This window comes from Ambystoma mexicanum, chromosome 6p (assembly GCF_040938575.1).
Source record: "Ambystoma mexicanum isolate Mex_15411 chromosome 6p, UKY_AmexF1_1, whole genome shotgun sequence".
Classification (NCBI taxonomy): Eukaryota; Metazoa; Chordata; class Amphibia; order Caudata; family Ambystomatidae; genus Ambystoma; species Ambystoma mexicanum.
Window position 1 is genome coordinate 517,461,999 of NC_090935.1, and position 26,313 is coordinate 517,488,311.

The 26,313-nt window shown below is 46.9% G+C and overlaps 1 protein-coding gene across 1 annotated transcript in view; it reads left to right on the forward strand.

The window, feature by feature from the left end:
* The window catches only part of ZSWIM6 (zinc finger SWIM-type containing 6), a 402,232-nt gene that overhangs the window by 181,785 nt on the left and 194,134 nt on the right, over window positions 1-26,313 (forward strand). Inside the window, exon 4 of the mRNA XM_069627333.1 lies at window positions 18,137-18,287. Coding sequence (XP_069483434.1) covers window positions 18,137-18,287 — 151 coding nt within the window. The remainder of the gene's footprint in view (window positions 1-18,136; window positions 18,288-26,313) is intronic.

The following is a 26,313-nucleotide window of genomic DNA, read 5'->3' on the forward strand; positions in this document are numbered from 1 at the left end:
ATTTTAATGTAATATGATATATAGCCATACATCATCAAGAATAAAGCTATTTTTGATGCTCGCTTTCCTGCACGCAAATCCCCTGTACCGCCTCCTGTCGAAGCGGTACCGTCAATGGCGCAATAAAGCATACAGCAATGGTGAGGGGGACAACCCTGCTGAGTGCCCCTTTCCAAAGGTATGTCAGTGGAGCAAGTGCCATTGACTACCACTTTTGCCGTGGGAGTGGAATGTAGCCGGGTAATCCATGTGATCAAAGGGGCTAAAAACCAAACCTCTGCAATATGCCCCTCATCAAATGTCTTTTCCGCGTCTACCGCCAGCAAGATACGCAAGCCTCTTCAAGGAGCGCCAGAAGATTGAGGGTGTTTTGCAAATGATCTGCCCTCTACTTGCCACAAAAAGAATCCTACTTGGGCTCCATGGATAAGCTCCGGGAGGCTCCCTTCCAACCTAGCTCCCAAGACCCTCATGAAGATCTTGGCGTCTACAGTTGGCAATGAGCTGTGTCTAGAAGAGCTGCATGTCGCATCTTACCCTCTTTTAGTATCACCGATATTTACGATCTCCTTCAAAAATGAGGGTGGGTCATTAGCCATGCCCACTCCACTGTATATTTTGACAAGGAAAGGTGCCAACAAATCACTATACATATTTTTAAAAAACTTGGCGTGAACGCACCCTCACCTGCTGTTTTACCTGCCTTGGTCTTTGAATTGTCCTTTTGATTTCATCCAAGGTAATATCCCACTCCAAAGCTGGGGCCGGTTCCCCCTTCAATTTGGGAAGTTCAGTTCTCTCAAGATATTCTCCCGCTTCAAGGGAATCCGAAATATCCAGCACAACACTCAAACTTCCTCCTGGCTACTCAATTCTCTATCCTCCCCATTGCGTATTTTTGTGCACCCTACTTTCCAACTTAAGGGCCTGAAGTCTTATTAGCCAACAACAATCCTGCCCTAACCCCAATCCTGCCCTAACCCCTTTTTTATAATCCTGCTGTTTAACAGTCTTCAAACTCTGATCTACCTTTGCCATGCTAGGTTCACGCAGCCCTTCTCGCCTTTCCTATTTCTCCCAGGATGTCCACCTTGTCTCCTGTTCCCTCCCTATACCTCTATTCTAGAGACCGGACGTCCCCTTGAAGCTGGACCATGAGAGCTTCACCAATCTTACTCTTCTTGGATGTGTCTGCTATAAGGAGCCCCATCACTGTAGCCTTAATCTCCCACACCATTCCCAATCCCACCTCTTAGGAAATGTTGCATCTCCGTCCTTCCCTAAATAGTTTATTCGTGAACAGCGTATCATTGCACCACCAACTTGCTCTACCCTGCTTACTAATCCCGAGATCCATTGTGATTTGTCACCATGTCACGATCCGACCAGGAGACCCAGACTATATTGGATTTGCTCAGGAGATGTTCTTCCCTTCCTCCACCAAAACATAATCCATTCTTGTGTGGGTGTTTTGTGCTAGAGAAGAAGGTATAGCCCCTTTCCCTTGGATAAAGTTCCCTCCATGTACCGCACCAACAGTGATCCTGTAAATAGTCCCAAACGAGAGGCTCCCACACTATCCACAGGGTTCCGGCGCATGCCTATTGCCAGCCTGTCAGTTTGGTTCCCGGATAGTGTTGAAATCAACCCCCAATAATCGTGTTCTCTCCGCCCACTGCTGTATACGCTGTAGTGCCCTTCCAGTATAGTCCAACTGCCACACATTTGTAAATTAGAGCGACACCATCAACATCTGTCCTTGCACCCTCCCTTTAACCATGAGAGCTTCCCCTCTGTTCTCGTGGTGATATCTTCCAACCGAACGTCCCGACCCAACAATATACCCACACCCATCTTTTGTTGATTAGAAGACCAGTAGGATTGTGGAAACAAAGGGGTGGCGTCCTACCACATGTCCTACCACATGTATTTGGTCACTATACATATATACTTTCCTGTAAAGTTTCAATCATTTAACATGCTTTGTATATGTAGAGCAGAATATCTAAGCTGACTCTCATATAGGGAAAGGGTGAACAAAAACTTTGAAAGGTAGCACTTGAGCTTGTTTATATAGCCAGTATTTAAAGATGCTGGTTTTTAATACCGCATTATATTTACATTGCAATTACTGTGTTTTCCTAATATTCAAATGTTATAAAAAAGAACGTAAACATAATCAACAAAGTGGTAAATAATCACAAACAAAAATACAAATATACACACACGTGCTGAGCAGTTTTTAACGCTGTGTGAACAATAGTGGTTGGCCTCAGTAAACGGCATAAAGAATCTTGAAGCTTTAGACAGAGCAACAAACAAAATGATAGGCCAAACAGTCAGTCGAAAAAACATTTTTTCTGGCATATGCTGCTGATCTAGGCAGAGGGTGCATGGCTACACACCCGAACTCACAGTAATTCAAGTTTATTATGTTCCATACTAATTTTAAGATGCCTCCCCCCAGTTCTACAGGAGCAGCACCCTCTGCCTCTATCCTAGAGGCTGAGGTGCCATATCCGACTCTTTACCCAGGGAACCCGGTCAAGGCCCACGAAGAAGGCTTCACAGCCAAAACGTCACAGGACCACTCCAGCCTGTGGGTATTTTCCACCTACTCCGCTTAAATATTTGATCTAATTCCAGACGTAGACAAAGACCAACGACTAGGTCCTCTTTCCATCAGTCAATTTCTAAGCAGCATATGCCAGAAAAAATGTTTTTTCGACTTTGACTGTTTTGCATATCATTTTGTTGGTTGCTCGGTCTAAAGCTTCAAGATTCTTTGTGCTGTTAACTGAGGCCAACCACTATTGTTCACACGGCGTTAAAACTGCTCAGCACGTGTTTGTGTATATTTGTATTTTAGTTTGCGATTATTGATCACTTTGTTCATTATGTTTACGTTCTTTTTTATAACATTTGAATATTAGGAAAACACAGTAATTGCAATGTAAATATAATGCGGTATTAAAAACCAGCATCTTTAAACACTGGCTAAAAAACCAGCTAAAGTGCTACCTTTTTAAAGTTTTAGTTCACCCTTTCCCTATATGAGTCAGCTTAGATATTCTGCTCTACATATACAAAGCATGTTAAATGTTTGAAACTTTACAGGAAAATATATATGTAAAGTGACCAAATACATGTAGTAGGATGCCGCCCCTTTGTTTCCAATATTATTAGCTCATTAAGTCCTCCCACATTTCTGAGCAAATCCCTCCAGTTACCAACAGTAGGCTTGTGGGACACCTTCCCCCAATTTCTTGGGTCCCCCACCCCCTACTTAATGTGTTTTTCTTTGAGAAATAAGACCGAGCTTACTCCTTAAGAACTCCGTTACAAGTAAAGATAGTTTTGTGGGTAAATTCAATCCCTGTACATTCAGGGATGCAAATACGTATGCCCTATTTCCACCGTCGCCCATTATTGTGCGCTTCACCCATCCACATATTGACAACAGCAAGGTACTCATTGCCAATAAGGCTGCTCACCCCCTCACCGCCCTCCACTCCCCAAACTGTGTCCCCAACCACAAAACAGAAACCCAAAATTCCCAACTGTGCCCCTCCCTGCCTTCCTGCTCCCCCACTAGCAGAGACCCATGGAATATTCCAGGCCACCAGGGAAATGAAGGGTGCTGCCTATCCACTGCCCCCCCAACTCGCCTGGCAGCGGTTGAACCTTAGCACTTCTTCAAATGTGCCCTTCCCAACCCCCCCTCCAGACCCCCCCTCCACCCCCCCCCCCCCCCCCCCCCGGATCATGAGTTCTGCTCCTCTTCAAATTTCAAGGCCCATTGGCTTGTGAAGGCAAGACAAACGGACATATTAACACCTTTCTCTGTTTTTGAAATCGGTCAAGCTTTACCTACCAATCTTCTCCAGTGCTTTGATTATCCCAAAGAGAATTGCCTCCAGTATATCCACTGATGCTCCAGGGATTCCACCCGCTCTTCCACTGTAGCCACTCTCCCCTTCAAATACTTCATCGAGGTTTGTAGATCTGCTCGCAGTGCCTTGATATCCTGATGGATGTTTAAGACTTCTTCTTTGGAGGCCATGTCTATCTTATACACGCATCTGCCATGCCCAGGGGACTTTCTATGCACTCCCACGGCCACAGCTCCATTCACGTGCTTTCACTGCTGCTCTGTCCACCCACATCTGTTTTGGACTCTTGTCCCCTTCACACCACCATATGGTCAGTTGGGCGCCCTGTGTTCCTAAGTGTATCCAACACCACACTGTCTCCACTGCGCCACCAGGAACGCACTAGTCTACATCCCACCATTGCATCGACCTGCACCTAATCTGCTTGAAATCTGTGGTATCAGTACCTGCATGCAGAGTGTGAGTCGGTCCCAAGGCCTTCTGGGGATTTCTTGCAAGCTCAGTGTGGCCTCCTGACCCAATGGCACAATTTCTGATGCTCCTTCCCAGCGCCCTCCAGCACTGACTCCCTCTTTGCGCATGATGCCGCTCTCTCCGTCCACTGCTTTATTCAGTCCGGTCCCTCACCGTTCGCACCATGGTCGGTGCTAATCGCTCACCAGGCCTCCTTCCCCCAGAAGGCACCAGTCATGCTGCACCTCCACGACACTTCAGCCAGAACAAACAGCGGGGTCCCAGAGCAAGGGGCAGCCGTCTCATTATCCAGTAACATGGTCATAATGTTAGTCCTGCGCTCTCACACCAACGATGCAAGTATGTGGCTCAGCAATTGGGTTCCACTGGGGGTGGGGAGGGAGGTGGGACGTCTTGATCATCCCAACAAAAAAGATCAGTGATACCCCTGGTCAAACCTAATGCTCAGTCATCCGCCATTAGCTGGGAGCTCCATGTCCATACAGCCATGTTCTTGCACTCCCTGGTGGTCTCTGCGGGTCTGACATTTGATCAGTACATTTCTTAAAAGCTGTTCCAAGAGATTATATTCCTTGGTTCTAGAAATGACTGAGTTCTTCCATTATACTTTAATTTTTGTCCATTGTGGTCCACCTTCAAGCTTGCACCCATTAGAGTGGAAACTGTAAAGCTGGCACTCTTTGGGTAGAGGGTGTACAGGACACAGGAATGTATCTGTCAGGTAATGCAGGCATAATCTGAATGCCTCTGTGTAATGCCATGTACTGAATAGTTTACAGATTCCCAACTTTTGGGTTAATGTAGTGCTTCCTAAGTGTGTATCCCATTGCATAGTCTAGCATGCCTTAGCAGATACCTGCAGTGCATTCTTTCATAAAGGATATTGGCCATGATCATCAAGAAAGATGGTTCTCAACTTAAGATGGGAGCGCTTATTTTCTATACTCTGGCCTGGTGGACAGATGTGTAGATGGCCAAGCTAGTATTGTGACGGGGACAACTATGGGAGCCGGAGGCAAACCAGGTGAGCAGTCTAGGCCAAGAGGTAGGGAGCTCGTAAAGGGTCCACAATGAGCACACAGTGAAGCAGTCAAGGAACCCACTTGGACAATCTGGTATAAAAATTCTTCTTTACTTATAGCCAAATAACGGTGAAAAATGACTTCTAACGGGTAATATCGCTCGGTATTAATATGTGTCTATATATATATATATATATATATTTCTGAGGCTTGTGGAATCTGCTTAGATCACATGCTGTGCATAGGCCGACATCTAGTGGAAGCTGCGGAGTATTACAGTTTGTTTTTCGAAACTCGAAAATGGGCGTCGACACAGGCGTGCCAGTAATACTATCCCTAGTGTGACGTCCACTGTACCCAAGATCCCTCACGCGTCTAGGATCCTCAGATTGTTTTTTTCCGCCATACTGGTCGGAAGCATCTTGCGGAGTCCCCTGGCCTTAGCCATACTTTTGCTTATTATTGAAGTTTAAAATTATTTATTAACATCCTTCCCCACCCCAACGTCGACCCTCGACACTCGACGACGGCTGGAGAAGACATCGACCGTCGGCTGCTGCACGACGGATCTGGGCCTCGGAAGGCCGCTGGCCTCGGCCCGGGCCTAGTAGGCCGCTGGCCTCGGCCCTGCAAGTAGGGAGAGTGGGGGGTGGTACATACTCTTCACTCTTAGTATATAGGTACACCGTATAGGTACACCTTATATATTTCCTACACTTACCAGCCCGCTGCCTCAAGGTGCGTATGGAGGGTACCCCTTTCCAATTCTGCCCCAAGTGCAACTGCAAATACCCTTGGGTCGATAGGCACGCCACTTGCAATCTCTACTTGCCGAGGGACCACCCCGAAGCGAACTGCAGAGCGTGTAGTAGGTTTAAGCCTAAGACACTTAAGGACCGTTCGACAAAGCGTTGGGCCCACCACGCCAGGCAGGCGGCCATGGCAGCGGAGGGCGCCTTCAGCGATGGCAGTGACGCCGTACTTTCGGACGGCGAGGGCATTACGGCGTCGAAAGACTGCCGAGCGCAGGTCCCCGACCTCGGAAGGTTGTCCGGCAGGGCGGCTATGGGGAAGACCCCCGGCGACGCAAGCGCTACACACCCTACACACACTAAGCACACTAAGTCCAACCGAATCTCGACGACGTCGACTTCTCGGAAAGAGGCACAGATAGAACGGTCCGACTCTGTGTCCTCTGGGCGCTCTCGATCGAGATCGCCTCATGACGCAAGGCAATCATCCACTCTTGCCAAGAGTGCCTCGCTCCCTAGATTAACGGAAGTTCGATCGTCGGAAGACGAAGACGACTTCCACCCCCAGGCCGCGCTCCAGGAGACCGAGGCTGCAGTTAACACCAGCGAGGCCCCACGCTCGAAACACACAGATACCTCCCCAGACCCTCGACGACAGCCGTCGAAAGTCTCTGGGGCCTCCAAGGGGCAGGGAAAACATTTTTCCACGCATGGGGAGGGGGGGAAACAGCGGAAAGCACAGCCTTCCACTCCTGTAAGACCATCCTTCCACCCTAAGCAGACAGACAAACACAAATCTACTGGGACATCAACATCCAGCAAGGGTACCCTTGAGTCCCCTAAGTTGCCTACTAAAGTCACTACTAAAGTCATACCCTGTTCCAAAAAATGGTCCAGTGAAGACATAGACAGGGTCATGTCAAGGATGTCTTCCTTAGCTGATTTATATGAGAAAAACCCAGAACATTTCCTTTCGTATGACCCTCAAGGGGCCACACCCTCAGGCTCCTCTGATCCTATCCCCCTAAGTAAAAAGGCCCGGTTCGAAAGACCTGAACCCTTCGAGGTGCAGCCTTACTCTACTCCATACTCTACTCCACACCAGGAGTTTGAAATTATGGAGGAACAAACCGGGACTGAATACTATGCGGATGATGAGGACCTGGAGGAGATAGAAGATGAGCAGGAAATTTACAGAGTAGATTCCCCGGTAGAGAGCGAAGCCCCAGTTACCGACTCGCCAGTTGATAACCAGCCCCTCCTTAATGAAGTTCTCGCTCGCGCAGCAGAACATTTTCACATCGACACCCACGGTGTACAGGAGGAAAGGGACTTTGCAGAAGAGTTGGTGGGAGAGAGGAGGCCGGTCGCTCAGACCATCCCTATCCTTAAATCCATCCAACGTAGAATAGATCCATCCCTGGTGAATCATAACCTCACCAGAGCCGTCAACCCCAGAGTCGAAAAACTTTTTCGGGCAGCCCAGTCTGACCCTCTTTATATAAGAGGACATCTCAAACCAGACTCCCTAGTGGTTACCAACACTCGGAAGAGGGCTGGGACACCCTTATCGTCGTCAGAAGCTCCTCCCGACAAGGAGAGCAAAAAACTGTACGGGTTTGGCAGGAAGGTAGCCTCAACGTCCGCCTACCAAGCAAGGATTGCAAACTCCACCACCCTGTTGGCAAGTTACAACTGCCATCAATGGGAAGAGGTCGCGGCGCTCATAGCCTCTGCTCCTGAACCGTTAAAGGGCCAGTTGGCTCGGATCTCGGCAGAAGGGAGAGCCGTGTCTGGTTGCATATTAAAAGCAACTTTCGACGCCGCGGACAACGCAGGAAGATTGATAGCAGAAGGTACTGTTATCAAGAGACATGCGTGGTTACGGCAGTCGGGGTTCAAAACAGAAACCCAGGCTTCATTAATAGACAAGGCGGTGGAACCCGATCTATTGTTTGGGAAAGCGGTAGAAGACGCACTTAAGAATGCCAAGGACGAATACGAGACTCTCAAATCCCTTGGGCAGCTTACCAACAAACCCCTAACCAGAGGGGGAACAGTAATTTTCGTCGCCCACGCGGCCAAAATTCACAAAGAGGCAACTATGCCCAAGGACAGGGTACACAATGGAACAACAACCAGCAGTCTACCCAAAGTTACGGCAGGGGTAACAAGAGAGGTCGTGGAAGAGGCAGAGGCAGCCCCAACAAGGGAGGTGGTACGCCTCCACCAAAGCAGTGACGCTCAGTTCAGGGTTCCTTCTCACGCAACCCCAGTAGGGGGACGCATTTCCAACTTCACCCAGGCTTGGGAAGGGATCACCTCAGACAGATGGGTGCTGTCAACAGTGTCCACAGGATATTGTATAGAATTACTGAAGCGTCCCCGGAACCACCCTCCACGACAAAGAATACACTCCCTAGAACATCAAAAGATCCTTCTCGAGGAGATCGCCATTCTGCTAGAAAAGGACGCGATAGAACTCGTCCCAGGACACCAGGTAAACAAGGGTATCTATTCAACTTACTTCCTTGTGCCAAAGAAAGATTTGACAATGCGCCCAGTATTGGACTTACGGCCTGCCAACAAGTATGTCAAGCCCCAAAAATTCCGTATGACCACGCTACAAGAGGTAATCCCCCCTCCTAAAAAAGGGGGATTACATGGCAACCTTGGATATGAAAGATGCTTATTTTCATATTTCCATGCTCCCAGCGCACAGAAAATACTTGCGCTTCAAGGTGGACAGTCGCCACTACCAATTCAAGGTACTGCCCTTCGGGATAGCTTCAGCACCAAGGGTATTCACCAAGGTACTGGCGGTGGCAGCTGCACACCTACGCAGGGAGGCAATCCCAGTGTACCCTTATCTGGACGACTGGCTCATAACGGGGGAAACCCCAGGAATTTGCAGGTCAAACATTCAGAGGACTATCGACCTCCTCCACGAATTAGGCTTCTCTATCAACGAGAAGAAGTCAAGTCTGGTGCCAAGCACCTCAAAACAGTTCCTAGGAGCAATCCTAGATACTCAGAAAGGGTTGACCTTCCCTTCGGAAGAGAGAATTCGGAATATACTACTGCAAATTCCACATTATCAGTCAGGTCAACAAATAACGGTACGCAAAGCTATGCGGTTACTGGGCATGATGGCGTCATGCATTTACCTGGTCCCCCACGCGCGTCTGCGCATGCGTCCCATGCAGGAATGGTTGGCGAAACAGTGGTCTCAGGCAAGTGGTCAGTGGGATGATCTAGTGGTCGTTTCGCCAACACTCGTACAGAGCTTACACTGGTGGACAAGAGAGAATCTCGCAAGGGGAAAACCCTTTTACGATCCAGAAGTACAGGCAGTGGTGACTACAGATGCATGCCTGACTGGGTGGGGAGCTCACCATCTCCACCACACAGCTCAGGGTCTCTGGTCTCACTCAGTAGCCAAGAACCACATCAATCTGCTAGAGCTTCTGGCAGTATTCCGAGCGCTTCGGGCGTTCGAGCCCCATCTGCTAAACTTGTCGGTGCAGATCCGGACGGACAGCACGACAGCCATGTTCTATCTGAACAAACAAGGAGGGACTCGTTCGCCAAATCTGTCCAAGCTTGCCCAGAAAATCTGGATATGGGCACTCAGACGGAACATCTTCCTGTCATCACAACATGTTCCAGGGGAGCTCAATTCCCTAGCGGATGCCCTAAGCAGAGACTCCCTCCCAGAAGAACACGAATGGGTCCTTCACAGAGATATCGTAGAAGCTCTCTTCTCTCGGTGGGGTTTCCCCACTATAAACCTATTCGCCACAAGCGAAAACAAACAATGCCCAGGATTTGCATCCAGGTTCCCCCAGCCAGACTCCCAAGGGAACGCCCTGTGGATGAACTGGTCAGGGATGTTTGCGTACGCTTTTCCACCAACCCCTCATCAGGAAGGTGGTGTACAAGATGAACAAGGAATCGATGACGCTCATCCTAGTTGCTCCCATGTGGGCGAGACAACCATGGTTTCCACACCTACGCAGGATGGCGGTGTGCGAGCCCATCAAACTCCCAGCCTGGTACAACCTACTGTCCCAGCAACAAGGTCAAACAGTGCACCAGGAACCCAACTCAATGAACCTGGCAGCATGGCTCCTGAGGTCATAGTTTGGCCATCTCAATTTACCACAGAGGTGTATGGACATCCTAAAAGAATCCAGGAAACCAAACACAAGGCACTGTTACTTTGACAAGTGGAAGAGATTTGTTATTTGGTGCCAGAATAAACAAATCAACCCAGTTGATTGCACTCCTTCCAACGTTGTAACATACATGCTCCACCTGCTGGACGCAGGTTTGGTTTTTAACTCTCTGAAAGTACACCTGGCAGCCCTCTCGGCTTACACCACATCCCATAACAAAGTATCGTGGTGGAAAGTACCAGTAGTTAAAGCCTTCATGGAAGGAGTAAAGAGACTTCACCCTCCTATTTCGAACCCACCGCCAGGATGGGACCTCAATGTGGTGCTAGCTAAGCTCATGGGCCCCCCTTTCGAACCCATGCATAAAAGTAGTCTCAAACACCTGACTTATAAAACGGCCTTCTTAGTAGCCATTACCTCTATAAGAAGGGTCAGTGAAATTCAGGCTCTGTCAGTGCAGGATCCTTTCTTTACTATCCACAAAGACAAACTGGTTTTACGCACACACCCTAGGTTCTCACCTAAATTTATATCTAAGTTCCATGTAAACCAGTCCATCGAGCTTCCGGCTTTCTTCCAGAACCCGCAAAGCTCAGCTGAGGTGAAACTACACACCCTTGATGTGCGTAGGGCGGTCCTCTACTATGTAAATAAAACCAGACCGCTAAGGAAAACAGATCAACTGTTTGTCTCCGTAGCTACAGGCAGAGAAGGGGATTGCATCTCTAAAGGCGCGATCTCGAAGTGGATTATCAACTGTATACAGCGGTGTTACTCTCTTTCTGAAAAAACTCTGCCTTTTACGCCAAGGGCCCATTCTACTAGAGGCATTGGGGCCACTCTGGCTTTCATTGCAAATGTTCCCCTCGACACCATTTGCAAAGCAGCTACTTGGAGCTCTATTCACACTTTTACTCAGCATTACTGCATTGACACTCATTCCAAGACAGATACACAAGTGGGACAAGCGGTTCTAAGACACCTGTTTGATCATGACCCTTCTCACATCCCACCTCCTTCTTCTGGTACTGCTCGCTAATCTATGCACAGCATGTGATCTAAGCAGATTCCACAAGCCTCAGAAGGGATACATTACTCACCGTAATCGTATTTCTGATGCTTGTATCTGCTTAGATTCACATGCGACCCACCCTTCCTCCCCTCCGAGAGAAGGCGCATGATTGCTTGTAGTCTTACCTTTGTCTATCTGCTTGGATTATCTGTACTCGCGCTACTCCTCATGCTTCCTCATGTCAGAAAAAATACAATCTGAGGATCCTAGACGCGTGAGGGATCTTGGGTACAGTGGACGTCACACTAGGGATAGTATTACTGGCACGCCTGTGTCGACGCCCATTTTTGAGTTTCGAAAAACAAACTGTAATACTCTGCAGCTTCCACTAGATGTCGGCCTATGCACAGCATGTGAATCTAAGCAGATACAAGCATCAGAAATACGATTACGGTGAGTAATGTATCATATATATATATATATATATATATATATATATATATATATATATATATATATATATATATATATATATATATATATATATATGCAACAAGGTAAATTGGCTATCCAACAACAAAAAAGAGGGCTTTTTCAAATGCACCCACTGCAACATCTGTAAATATGCTAAATCTCAGCTCTTTTAAACATCCCATTACTGGTCAAACTGTTTGCATATCGGGCAAAATTACCTGTGAAACGGAATACCTTGTCTATGTGCTGACCTGTGCATGTGACAAGTGGTACATAGGTAGCACCAAATGTAAATTAAAAATCCGTATCCAACAACATGTACGGGCCATTGTCACCAATGACGCCAACTACCCGATGGCCAAACATTTTGCAGAATTTCATGAGAAAAATATGGGTAGTTTTGGGTTCTTTGGTGTGCATAAAATTGAGACAGGACCAAGAGGAGGCGATAAAGAAAAAATCTTGAGACAGAGACTCGCTATATATTGGACTTTGAAAGCAAAACTCCAAATAGACACAATATAGACGAGGAACTTTATACATTCTTAGGCCAATGACCAAGTGTCAAGTAGTAAACCCTACTGTTCCTGTTCTTTTCCACTGCTGTTCTTTTTCTCCTTCTCCATTTCTCCCTTTGCTCTTTTTCTTTGTTCCCTTGTTTCTTTGCTTTCTACAAGTTTCAGAGTGTATCAACAAGATAAAAGAATCTGTTACTCTGTCAATGTCGTGTCCAAAAAAGATTGTACGATTCTCATGTCTCCACTATGAAACACAATGGACGAGGAGCCTAGTAACTAGCTCTGCCCCTCCAGATTTTTAACATCCATTTTAACATTGTTTTATCTCGTATTTACTACGATTTTATCTCACCAGGTGGTTGTCTTTTTATTCATAATTTTACACGTGTGATATTTGACTGTTTTTTCAGAGTTTGACTTTGAACCAGTAATGCAAAGCCTGTACAAATAACTGCCAAGTTAGAATGCGTATGAGACGAAATGGTAGGCTTTTAGATCAAACCGGTTAAGTCCCAGATTGCCAAATTGTGTGCTTTGCACTTTATATTTATCGATACATTTTTACCATCAAAAAATCATTCTGCACTATGCAGTTCAGTGACTAACACACTTTAAAGACACTGTTGCACTTTACTATGCTTTTTGCATTAAGCACTTTATAGTGATCTTCGCATTAGATTATGCAATCCTAGATCTAGTGGCATATGGAGCGCTGGATTGGAGACAATATAATGTATGGCAAATGGAGACGGCACGGAAGGCTTGCGTTTTCAGTTGGGCAGCCATAAGATTGGCAATCTGCTAACAGGCAGCGTACTTAGGACCCTTTTACAAGAAATGTTTTTATAACAAACCGGTCTCGTGTCAGCATCCAAGCCAGTAACACCGGATGAAGTTCACTATGATTACACATAGTATATATTCAGTTTACTGATGCACCTAATGATGTGATTTGGCATACATTTACTTTGTTCAAGAAGGATCCCATTTCTATTATTGTTGAAATACTAATTTATCGAAATCACAACATTAAGGGCTGACTAAGCATTTATGCGATTACGTATGGAACTGGGAAACAGCAATTTGAAAAATTGGACTCCTACGATCTGTAAACGATGTCAATGTCTACTACTTGTCTAATGTGTCTGGCAACTGAGAAAAAAAACAGGATGTCGACAAACATGGAATGCATTCTAAACAGAGAGTCGGCATCGAGGGGCCCCATTGAGACGCGCTCATCTTTCGTGGCAGACTATGGCGGACAAATATTGGGTTTAATGAAATCCGGCCAAATCCGGACCGGATCCCTATGGGGGAAATTAAAAAGCGCAGTTGGCAGGGACCTCCCAGTCATCAGTGGGCACTAGTATGCATTAGCATCCCACTAGTGTGGCATTAACATTACAAAGATGTCCGCGCGGGTTAGCTTCGAATGGGCTGCGATTTCAAATGGAGTCCCTCTTCAATGTCGGCACAACTGGTTGCCGCTCACTCTGCACAATGTTTTAAAACTCTGTGGTTTACTAGGAACGTATTGTTGTGATCAAGCGGCGAGGCAAGCCATGAAACGCGTTAACGTTCCTAACGCGCACGAACATTTTTGCACTTTGGGAGAGGCTCACTGTAATGGCTTTTTAACCTTTTTGCCACTTTGCAAGGCATAAATAAAGACTATATTTTATTCTCAACTTTGAAGAGTGCTACTCACCCTGCCTGACGTTTTCAGTGCTTTGAGTGTGTATGTATATATATATATATATATATATATATATAATACAAAAACTTTGAACTTTTGGGCACAAAGCTCCATACATGTTAGGGATGTGCCCAAAAGTTCAACAAAGTTTTTGTGAAGCTGGAAAAAATTGAGATGGGGTCTCTGGGGTCCAGTGAACAGTTCCAAGTGTCAGGGGGGCGAGTTAAACTAGCTAACAAACTGTGTGAACAAGCCATGGCAAGAACACAAGAGTGGTACTGGGCCTTCCGCAAAGCACTGGAAAACTGGCTTTTCGTTTAACTATGCCACAGACCTTCCATTGACCTTTACTGTACGTGTCAAGCTATATTTGAATGTAACTGGTCTGCAACAGCGCCCTGATGCCTAAAGGGTTAGGTGCTTTACAAATGTAAAAAATAAAACCAAGCCAAAGCAATCTAAAAGTTACCAAACTTTTAAAAGGGAGTTGGGGGGAGTAGCTTTATTGTGCTATATCCCCTCCTCTCCCCCCCCGTACTCGGATCCTTCATGAGATTTAGCAGGTCGGTGAAGGATTAAGGTTGCTTTTCCCACGGTCTGCTTCATCCCTTCATCCCCATGGGTTGCAGGGTCTAGCACCTCTCTGGTCGGTGTCTAATGCTGGTGCAAGGTTTCCCAGTTGAAGAATGCAGCACAACTCGATGCAGGGCCCCTCTCAGGGCAGAAATGGACGCAAGTAAGGAATATCTTTATTAGGTTTATATAGCGCTTTAATCCAAAGCGCTCTACAGTACATCAACAAGGTACAATAATGAGAAGCATATTTACAATCATGAAACAAACCAGTGAGACAACATGTAGAACAATTTACTTGGATGGAGGGGGAGAGGGAAGAGTGAAAGAGAAGGGAGAAGGGAGAAGAGGTAGGGAAGGAATGATTGTACAAATAACGGATTTGAGAGCAAGGGGTGTGAGAAGAAGGGGAAGGGAGGGTAGAGGGGAATAGGAAGGGGACAAGGGAGCTGGAGAGGAGAGATGGTAGGGAAGGAAAGTCGGGGGGGGGTGGAGAAGGGCTTTCAAGGAGGTGCGGAAGGAGGAGTAGGAGGGGATGGAGAAGATAGAGGTAAGGAGTTCCAATGTAGGGGGCGGCAAGAGCTGAAGGGAACTGAAGCGTGAGGAGGCACATGGGGCCGGGGGTACAGTGAGTAAGAGGTCAGCCGAGCGGAGAGAACTGGAGGGAGTGTAGAATTAGAGGAGAAATGGGGGGAGCGAGGTCATAGAGATTTCAAAACCAGACCAAGGAATTGAAATTTTAAGTTGGAGAGAAATGGAAACCAGCCGCTGTGAGAGTGAGGAGGAAATAGAGTTGCGAGGACCCAGGAGACAAAGTACGGATAGAGGAGTGGTAGATGGATTTTAGGGGGTCCAGATAAGAGACGGAGTCCAAAGAGCAGAGAGAAGTAGTAGTAGAAGAGGCGGACGAAGATGAGGGAGGAGATTAAGAGTTTAGAAGCATGGAAGGTGAGGGGGGAGCAGATCTTTCGGATGTTGTCGACAGGCACGAGCGGCGAGAGAGATATGGTTGGAGGAGAGGGAAGAGTCAATGTAGAGAGCAAGATTGCGAGCATGTGGGAAGATTGCGAGAATATGGGAAGTAGACCACTGATGCACAGCAAAGGGATTCACTTGGTGTGGTCTGACATTTCAGGAACATGAAATCTTGTTGCACAAGTTGAAGAATGTATACCCCCGCCCCCGTTCCAGGCCTCGACTCGGAATGGCGACGTCTGCAGCGCGGTAGCTAATCTCCGAGCTGGTCAGCCCCAAGGCAGTCCTTGGGCACCTCAGAAGGCTTTTATTCGCTGGACTCCGAGCTGACATCGAATAGATATTCCCTCCACTTCAAGGGTCGCACCTCCTTCGCAGGACTGCTGAAGATCTTCCACAGGGCTGTACCAGGGCAGCAGCAGAAGCTGGTCGCCAAGTCTTTTTCCCATGGGTCCACGGTCTTTTCGCACGTCTTGTAGCTGGACAGGAGTCTTGATTCCTTCCAGGATCTCTCCAGAGTGGGTGCAGGGGTTCTGGTTCTCTTATCTGCTACTCTTAGCTGACTTTTAGGATACCACTAGCCAATTACAGATCTACCAAACGCACACACCGCAGCAGTGGTCCGATCGGGAGCACTGGCGGCAAAACTCATGCATACTACTCGGACACATTGGCACTAGTTTGTGGATTTGGACCAGTCAGTCCCAGCCCACTTCCTGGAAGCAAACACATAGCCCTCTGGTAGACCGCCAAAAGCCTCTGATTTCCTGTGCACTGGAAGTCAATATCGGGATTTTCCTGGCCCCACTGTCCAGGCAGAAGGCTAAAAGACAAGATGGCCAAAGGGCAAACGAAAAATCTCGTGCATGGCCATGTTTAACCACTAGTCACAGTTGGTAGCCAAACGCAGTAAGGCCAACACGAAATGCACCAGAAAATTGAAAAGTGGCTGCTGCCACCAGTTTAAACATTTAGCACACCTAGTGTAACAAAAAAAAACCTGAGTTAGTCTTGGATGAAACAAAGTGTACCCCATTGTAAGATAAATTGTACGATGATACAAAGTTACCACAAGTGATAAAGTAACAAAGACTCAGAGAAACCATGTCCGTTTCCCCAAAACAGATGAGCAAAAGCCAGGGTAGAGTAGCTTAAGATTTTACTGCACTGTAAAAAGAACCGGTTGGATACAAAAATAAAAGCAAAAGGTTTTAGGGTCCATAGAAATGGAAGGAAAGGTGCAGTAAAGGGGAATCTTTCCTAACAGAAGCCAGTTATTGAAAGCACGTTATGGGGGAAAACAGCAGATTTTTCATGCCAGTTGATGTTTGAGAAGCTCACTAACAACCTTAATTGGGTTCATCTTATGCTTCCACCTCTAACTGTCCAATTTTTGCTTCTATTGGGTTTCACTCGTGCTCATGAAAAGGAGTACCCACACAGTAAGCAAATACAATTCTATTTTGGCCACTTGAAGGTCAAAAACTGAGATCGCAGAACACCAAATTCTAGTAGAATTAATTGACTTTTTGTAAAAGCAAAGAGGCGTAGAGCCACTTCGTGACTCAAATATACTGGTTCCTGGGTTTTTTAATTATTTTTGTTTAGGGTTCCATACTGGACAAAGCAGACTAAACATTTATAAACAATTTTTGTTCTAGCATAGATTATAAATGAACCTGAGGCATGTGTTTGTTACTTCAGCCGGAAGGTGGAGGGGGTCTGAGTGGTGAAACAAATTTAAATGAGGCACGTGGTTTGAGTATGGGAGGACCATTGGAACATTTAGAAGCAACGCTCTTTTGCTGATTGGCCAGTATTTTGAAGCCAGCACGGCAGGCACTGGTGCAGGGTTTCCTTTACCACCTAGCTCTGTAATTACCATGGGGGAAAGAGGGGGGGGGGGCGGTCAGAAGGTGGAACCGGTGTGACGCATTTTTACTTTTTGCACTTGATATCCATTACCAGCAGCCATCACTGTGCTATATGCATTGTAGGTGATGAATTCTCACTTTCCTCCTGCTTAACACTTGGCTGTTTGGCCACTGTCTCACTGAAGTTCCTCATTTATTTTGAATTCCTTTATCTGCCGTCGATTTATTTGGTAATTCTGATGACTAGTCTGATTGTCCATTGGATAACCCTTGTTTAAATGGACCGGTATGTATGTTTTAAACATACGACCTGGTTTGAACCTTACAGATTCTTGTGTGTACCTTCTAGTCGGACAAACGACCAATATACGGCAGGCGTTTTCATATCGAGCTTATTTCAAAATTTACCAATGACCATGGGAAGAGCCATTTATTTCGTCTCTGATCCTTTAGTCCGGAAATAAATAGTGAAAAATTAGTGTTGTACTTCCTCAAGCAGCGCCATATAACTTGGCTAGGTTATGTTGCTTGTAGAGCTATGGCAACACATTTGCCGTATTTTTGATTGATAGAAAGCAGTCTTGCTGCTGAACTCGTTCGACATTTCTCTGGTATTTCAGAGCGTATACACTGTGGGCTGTGAAGGTTGGAAGGTTGGATTAATCTCCGTCTTTTAATATTCTGCTTCTGGCCAGGTCCGAGAGATGTTGAAGATGAGGGACTCCAATGGCGCTCGCATGCTGACGTTGATAACGGAGCAGTTCATGGCTGACCCTCGGCTTTCTCTTTGGAGGCAACAGGGCACTGCAATGACCGACAAGTACAGGCAGCTCTGGGACGAGCTGGGTAAGTTGCTATGCAGCTCTATTGTTCATGACTTTCAGGGTGGCATAAGGTTGTGGGGGCCGTGAGAGATGACTGCACTGTATGGGATAGGGTTTTGGTTCAGGGCATGTATTTTTGTAGTCTGTAATGCATTTTCTGTAACTAAATGATATGCTTGGACTTCACAGGCCAGATGGCTGTTCACCCCTTACCCCAAATACATACATTATTTTTTAACTGGATGGATACATTCTTGCTCATAAGAATTGATCAGCCACTTATGAGTTGGAAAACATATGGTACTACTGGTCCCGGTGTCACTTTTCTGTTTGACTTAATTGTAAAATACAGGAGACCAGTTGCAAAAACATTTTATACCACGACGGCCACTGTTCAGGAAACTGCACCACCCCTATGGTTAGCACAACAGCACCATGCTTGAATGGAAGATATTGACACTCTTTGAACCACTTGCGATTTGGCTTTTTCGTCAACAGTTTGCTCTGTATGGAATTCCGTGAGGATTTTTCAATTCCTTGCTTATCAGCCAAATGGTGGCGTCCCTTCCCCTTAACATCTACTGCCTGGCTGGCGCGCAATCTCTAGTAGCTAGTCTTGCGACTGGTTAAAGAATAGGGCTAACAATGAAAACTTGATTAATTCCCCAATGTATGCAGACCGCATGTTCACCCTTGGGTCTTTTGGCTCTCGGGAGACAGTACAAGACAATGATGAGATGATCAAACCCATGGAGAGGTAAATTGGAAGTAAGAATGATCTACTAATCAATATGAAGTCAAATGGTGGAGCAAAGGGCCTGGAATCCTGTTGGAAGCACTTGCGCAAAGAATTGCATTAACCAGCAGGATTTCATTTTCTGGTGGATTCTTCATGCCTCATGGCACATGAAGTGAGGGTAAACGCAACATCATTCTAAGAGTGGACTTAAAAAGGGCCAGGTTATCCTTCCAATGGTAGTGCTGCGCCCTGCATTGCAGGCATATCTCCGCATATACACTCTGGTGTGTTTGTTTTTCCTGTTGCTCTGTGAAGTAGCATCTCAGTTTAACCTTATTTTGGAGTTCACTTTAGTTTTAACCCCTCTGCAAACTTGTAACCTGTGTGCAGTCTTTGGATAAAATTGTACACAATCAACATCCAAAACCTGCAGTAACTACCTCTTGCCCCACGTGCAATATGGAGATTAATACTGCAGCCGTTATCAGATGCCCTTCTGCTTTGGAAACTAAGCTAGTGGTTCTCATTACTGTTTCATAAGTATACCTCGCCTCCCTATATCCATAGGGATATATTCGCCGTCGAATATAAAGTAGTTTCCACTGCCACCAGCCTCGATCAGGGGGGAAGGAGACGTGCCCCCTCGACTAACAGACCCCGGGGCAATCGAATTGCCCCGACCAGTACGTCCACAATATGATAACCAGTACGTGCTTTGGCTTCTGTTAGACATTCCCTACTAATTACCTAAATTAGAAGCCCTTCAAGGAATGTGTGAAGTGTCACAACATTAATCGGAGCAGTATTCATTTTAAAGCGGAAGGTAAGGTGTCTGAAAGCCATTTGCACACACATTAAACCAGTTTCCTATATGAAACCTTGATTAGGCCGGGTGCCCCTCGTTTAGCCATGAAGACAGTTTGTCAATTGCAGGTTGACATGCAGTGGTAAACCAAGCGTCATTACTTCCTCGATTTACCTGAGTGTTTGTCCTTTCGTTGCAACTCTGACTCGTTTCCTTTGTTAAGACAGTTTTTCTGAGGTCCAACTAGGGGCTTGGTAAAACCATTCAACCGAAACAGTACAAGACTCCACTCTTAGTATAAGGCTGTACCACCTGAGTTCAGGGTAGCGTAGACAGAGCAACCAGGCTTATCTTGGGAGGGAGAGGGAGCTGTAGGAAAGTACATTGAACTTGCAGTACACCAAGGATACAATAGAAACACTGACAACTAGGAGTATTATCAAAAATAAAGATTTATTATAAATACACATGTAGGCCAAGTTAGGTCTTGGGATAAGTAGTAGTCGGTCATAAACACTTTTATGAAAACTCACTCTATGCTTGAGGGGACACGGGCCAAAGCATATAACCTTATTTGAAACACCTAACAGGATTTCTAGGGAAGTCACACAAATAATTACTTTTAGATTACATACAGTAATTCAGGGGTAGTAGACCCTAACGGTTGTACCTTGACGCTCGGCGTGACGACATAGTAAGTCAACTGGCCAATATACTTTTGTGAATAGTGAATTATTTTAGGAACAGTATAAACCTAAAACATCTTTTGGGATAGCTCATTTATACTCGAAGTAAGAACCTTTTTGTGTAATATACCATTACAACTACTTTTCAGCTCAGTGGCACACTGACATTTTTGGAACTATTCACTCAGTTTAGTTACCAACTAACTCTGTTACAAGTAAGTACACTTGTTTTACTTAAAATGGCAGGCTCCTTAAATTATCCAGCAGTTCCCAATTCTACTACATGGGTTCTCTGATCAGAAGAGGGACCCTAGTGGTCTAGGAGAAGGCATAGGCAGGGTGATAAAAGACTCAGTTGCAGGTAAAGTCAGAGTTCCAGAGGAAGGTCGGGCAAACAAGTGGTTTACTTTAAAAGTTAGTTGTGGGTCCAGGGACTTCACAGAAGACACCCTAGGAGGATTCCAGCAGTGGGCCTCGGTGAACGGGATGGGTGGCCTCCCCAGCACAGCAGCACCCCAAGGATACACAAGAATCACTCTGGCTTAAGGTAAGTAAATAGCCAAGCCAGCACTGTACCATATCAGTGGAGAGTTCCAGCAAAAAGACTTCAGGCGATGCAGCCAAAAACCCAGTAGTTGAATTACTTTACCAAGAATATTGAAGACCAGACTCTGGAAGGACATTTGCAGCAGGAATCACAGGGAAGGCTTTAAACAAGATGTTCTTCTGCGCCAAATAGTCCATGTGAAGAAGAGGATGCCAAAGGAGGGCCTTCAGGACCTGCAGCGAAAAACCTAGTCACTACATTCCTCGTCAGGAGGACCGAAGACGGGACCTTGAAAGGGCTTTTTCAGCAAAGATCGTCACCGAAGGCTTTAGCCAGGGGTTTCTTTGCGGCTGGACGTTTCTCTGTGGATTTGGCGACTTTTCAGGAGCACAGAATATTGCTGGTCGGATTCTCGTCGTTTGCAAGGTCCTGCACTCTGAGGGTAACTTTCGGACTTGAATCGTGCCTCTGGAGATCGTGGGCATCCTGCTTGGAAGTTTCTGCGAAATTCGGAAGACCGTCTACTGTCCAATGGCTCGAGGTACCAGGGTATTGTAGCCCGCAAGGTCGCAGCACAACGTGGATGGATCAAAATGCAGGTCTTGAGTGTAGCAAGTCTCGCCAGGCTCTGGGTGTTAGGCAGAAACCTGTGCAGTTCCTTCTGGGACCACTGCAAAAGATTTAGGACTACAGGTGTTTGGCAGTAACCCCACTTAGTAGCAGTCTGTACCACACAGATTCACTTGGTAGCTGTGGCTGAGCAGTCAGACTTCCCTCAAGAAGAGTTAGGCAGTATACAGAGTATTCACAATGGGTCAAGCGAACACAATAGAACAAGTAAACACTGACCAGGGCTTGGTGTAAAAGAGATATCATTATTTATTTAAAACCACATCTAGAAAAACACACAGGCACTAATAGTAAGCAATTCAAAAACACGGTCACTAAAAGATATACACTCCCTTAAAAGAATATTAGACAAGTCTTAAGTAAAGCCCCACTTATTTTCAGACAGCGGTGAGCGCTTAACGTAGATGGCACTTTAATAATTTGTTTTTAAAAAAAGGGAGAGAAACTCAGAGAATAAATTGAATCAGATCCCAACACTTTTTTTCACGAACACAACAAGAGAGAAAGGCAAAGTAACACTGTGAATTCAGAGTCAGTAGGCCGGATCCGCTTCAAGAGGATCAAAACGAAATGTGTCCAAGGTCACACGGTTGCAGTGCACAAAAGTCTTGTAAAGTTTCAAAAAGGAGTTGGACCAAAGAAAGGGACCAGTTAGAGGGTCAAGGCAGCCAGCCCATTCCAGAACGTTAAGGTGTTATTATTACCTTGTAGCAATCGAAAGGGAGGCCTAGCGGACACGGTACCTCAAAGTGGTGAGAAAACTCCAGCGGGGGCAATTGTTCCTGGCAGCGGATGCAAGTCGGTGCTTCGTCCGGGGGAAGAGAGGATCTCGTTGGGGAGGAAGACAGGAGTCTGTTGCACTGCCAGGGAAGAAACCAGCCGTGGAGTTTCTCGGGTACAAGGAGCGGCATGTTGATTCGCGGTCCAGTGGTAAGTAGCTATCCGGCTGCCGGGGTGCTTGGCACGGGCAGTTCGACCACAAACCGGTCTGGGGTGCGAAGAGAAGGTAAACTGGTTGTGCCCACCAGTCAGGGGAAGAAGCCTCTCCAGCCGCGGAGATCTTCTGTCGTCGGGAAGTGGTGAGTCGGTTCCGCAGGGCTCCACCGATGGTGTCGTGGTAGGTCAGCTCAGCTTCTCGCTCGTCGGATTGTCAGGTCCTGTGGGGACTTCTGAAGTTCCAGTCCCCAAAGCCCTGCTTTTATGCAGCATACCCCCATTCACTCAGCCTAGCTGGCAATCAAACATGCTAAGTGGTGAGCCGGCCGGCTCACCACTTGGGCCAATCACACAAGAGTGCGACTTGAGTTACCAAGGTAACTCAGTCCAGGGTGCCTAAACCCCCTCCAACACCCTCTGTGGTACCCAGACAGAGTGGCACCACTTTTGGAGGCTTCTGTGGAGAAGCCTGCCAAAAAGTGGAACAAAGGGCTCGACTTGGGTTGGAGTCACAGAAGAGAACACAAACGCCATTTTAGAATCGAGTCCTGGCAAAAAATACCAACCGGCGAATTAATATTAATTAAATAAACCGGCGGTGTGTTCGAGGCTATGAGAATTAAATAATTAAAGTTGGTAGCCTCGAACAATGGGAAAATCCCATAGGGATATATTCGCGGTCGAATATAAAGTAGTTTCCACTGCCACCAGCCTCGATCAGGGGGGGCAGAGACATGCCCCCTCGACTAACAGACCCCGGGGCAATCTAATTGCCCCGACCAGTACGTCCACAATATGATGGTTTGTACTGGTTTCTGTTAATAATTTGGGACTAGTAAAGCCAATGGTGACTTTACATGCCCTGGGAGACCGTAGTCAGTCCCAGGGTATGGAGTCTATGGTGGGGTGTCACTATGACACCCCTGTGTTACTGCACGGAGTAAAAACACGAGAGACCCTATGGAGTAAAGGACCCCATAGCCCATAAAACACATTAACAGTCAAAGGAACACCACAAATCATGTCCAAGAGTGGGAGAAAGAGAGTCTCACTCTTGGCAGGAGAAAATAAAAACACTCCAGAAATCCAGCAAAGCTGCTGGGGGACACACTAGGTTAGGAAATTCAGCCTAAAGAGAGAATTCTCCCTAACACTGGGTCGGGGCTGTCGTTTTTGGAGTCGCCAGGTCGATTGGAAGGAAGGGCTACAGCAGACTCCGGTTACACCGCAGGCTCTCCGGTCGCTGGAAATAGTCTCAGCTGCGGTTTCTTCTTCCTCTTAGGTTTTGGTTCCAGTGGTCGACTACCTCTTCAGCTTCCAGAATCAGACTTTTATGCAGCAACCCAGCCAATCACACAGCCTTGCAAAATTCAACCTTTGGGAGTGAGAGGGGTTGGCAATCCTTTCAGGAGAGCAAGCCTCCCAGTTTGAACTGGATTCTCACTCTGGCTGGGAGACGACTGCAGAGTTTTGGACTCCTCCCGCACTGCCTGTCGTCAGACACCCTGGAGCCTGGGTGGGGAGGACACCCTCTGAAAATAAAGTTAAAGTATTTTCCCGCTCTGGATGTCAGGGGAAGGAACAAGAAAGGACAAGGATCACTAAAATGGCAAAAAAGGGGCGGGTGGGTGTATTTTGGTAACATGAGCACCCCCAGGGCTGTGTAAACAGCCTGCTGTAAAAGTGCACCTAATTAATAAAGGTTCACTGCCACCAGGCATTAAAGGTAAGCTTGTCCCTGTAGCATGCCCCATTTAAAATGAGAAATGGGGATACTCTGTATCTCCCAGCACTCCACATAGGGTGGGGGGTGGTCTTGCCTGATAAAATGTAAAAGGGATACAAAGATCCTTTATATCCTTGGAAACTGTAGTTCTCACAAGGTTAGCCAGGGAAAACTAAAAGGGCAGCCCCTAGGGCAACCCAGCAACAATAGGCACTTATTGCTAAAAAAGGATGACTTCTAAAAGACACGAAGTCTTAAACGACACCCATAAAAAGAGTAAAAGATTCTGCGAGTGGAAAAAGGTTCCCACTCATTGATGCTCGATTAGAAAGTGATAGTTGGAGCAGTTGGGGACTGAGTGAAAGACAGTAAGTAGATTGCAAGGGGAGAAAAATCTCTAGCAGTCACCCTGTGTTGACCTAGAAGTACTACCATTAAACATCTCGGTTTCTTACAAGCAAAAGGGGGTGAGGGGGGCATAGGAAAAATACAGTAACAGTGTTCTTATCGTGAAAGTGCAGGGGAAGGTGGAAGAAGGGGCATGGGAGGGCACTGGGGAGTGGGGGAGCCAGCCAGGGGCTGAGCAGAGCCATGAAGGGCAGGGGAAGTGGGAAAGGGGGGGGGGGGGGGAGGATGGAGAGGGGGCGGGACCAGATTCAGGCTTGTCCTGGAACGGTGCCTGGGGGCAAGTGCTTGTAGGCTTGTGCTTGTAGGGATGCTGAAGGGGAGGGGGGCTGGTTAAGGATGGCCTGGCCCCTGTAAGACTCAAAAGGGACCAGGCACCAGTCGCAGAGGGATATTAGCACGGGAGGGGGAGGAGGAGGAGGAGGAGGAGGAGGAGGGGGAGGAGGGGGAGGAGGAGGAGAAAAGGAAAGTCGTGAAGTTTCCGGGAGGCTCCTGCCAGGAAAAGGATCGACCTCCCACTCTCTGCTTGAGGAAGCGTCTGACCTGCAGGGTTCGAGCTAGAGGCCCCAATAACTCTAGTGTGTAGGTATTCCGGGAGAGAAAGCTGAATGTAGAGGTCCCAGGCCCCAGACAGCCTTGTGGATGATGCAAAGGGTCTTGAATTTGATGCTTGCGGTCACCGGGAGCCAGTGGAGGGATTTTAGGGCTGGAGAGATCCGGTCCCTGGGTTTGAGGCCAAGGTTAAGTCTTGCAGTCTGGATGAGATGAAGAGGGCGAAAAGAGGAAGAGGCTAATGCAGTAGTCCATCCTACAGCAAACGAGCGCTCTGGAGTCATTGAGCTTTGGGAGGAAGGTGAGGAAAGGGAGAATGCCTCTAAGGAGGTGGAGCTGAATGTTGCACTTTTTAGCAAGGTCCATGATGTGCAGAGAGGAGAGAAGTCCACGATGACCCCATAGCTTTTAGCCTCACAAGAGGGTGAGGAGGAACACAAGGAGTGGGGGGTTCGGAAACGGGGAGATGTCCCAGAAATGGGGAGCACATGTCCCAATGAGAAGGATCTTACTGGAATTAAGACGGAGATCATTAGCAGAGCACCACGCCTGAATTGCAGTCAGGAATGGTAGGAGGAGGCAGAGGATGGAAGCTTAAAGGAAAGCGGAGTGTCTGCACAACACTAAGTGAGGAGAGCAGGCGATAAGGTGGGCCAGGGGGCAACGTGGATGTTGAAGATCCATGGCGATAGGATAGATTCCTGAGGGATGTCTCGTACCCTGTGCTGCATTGGATGCATGTATGCTGTACACCTCTTTCAAGGTGCTTTAATTTCTTGTACAGAAATAGGCACATTACTGATCTATTTTGTTGCATTTTAATTTGTAACGGTTGTCAGATGGGTTTGGTATCCATAAACGGGGCTTAGTTCTTCTAGACGTGGAATCTGCCTAGCTAAAATGCATATGCAGTGCTTCTCTCCCTGGGTCTTTCATGAGACTTGAGTGACTGGTGGCAGTCGTTACTTTTTACTACCTTTTTATGCAGAGTACTTGCAGGCTGATTCCTCAGCTGCAGCACA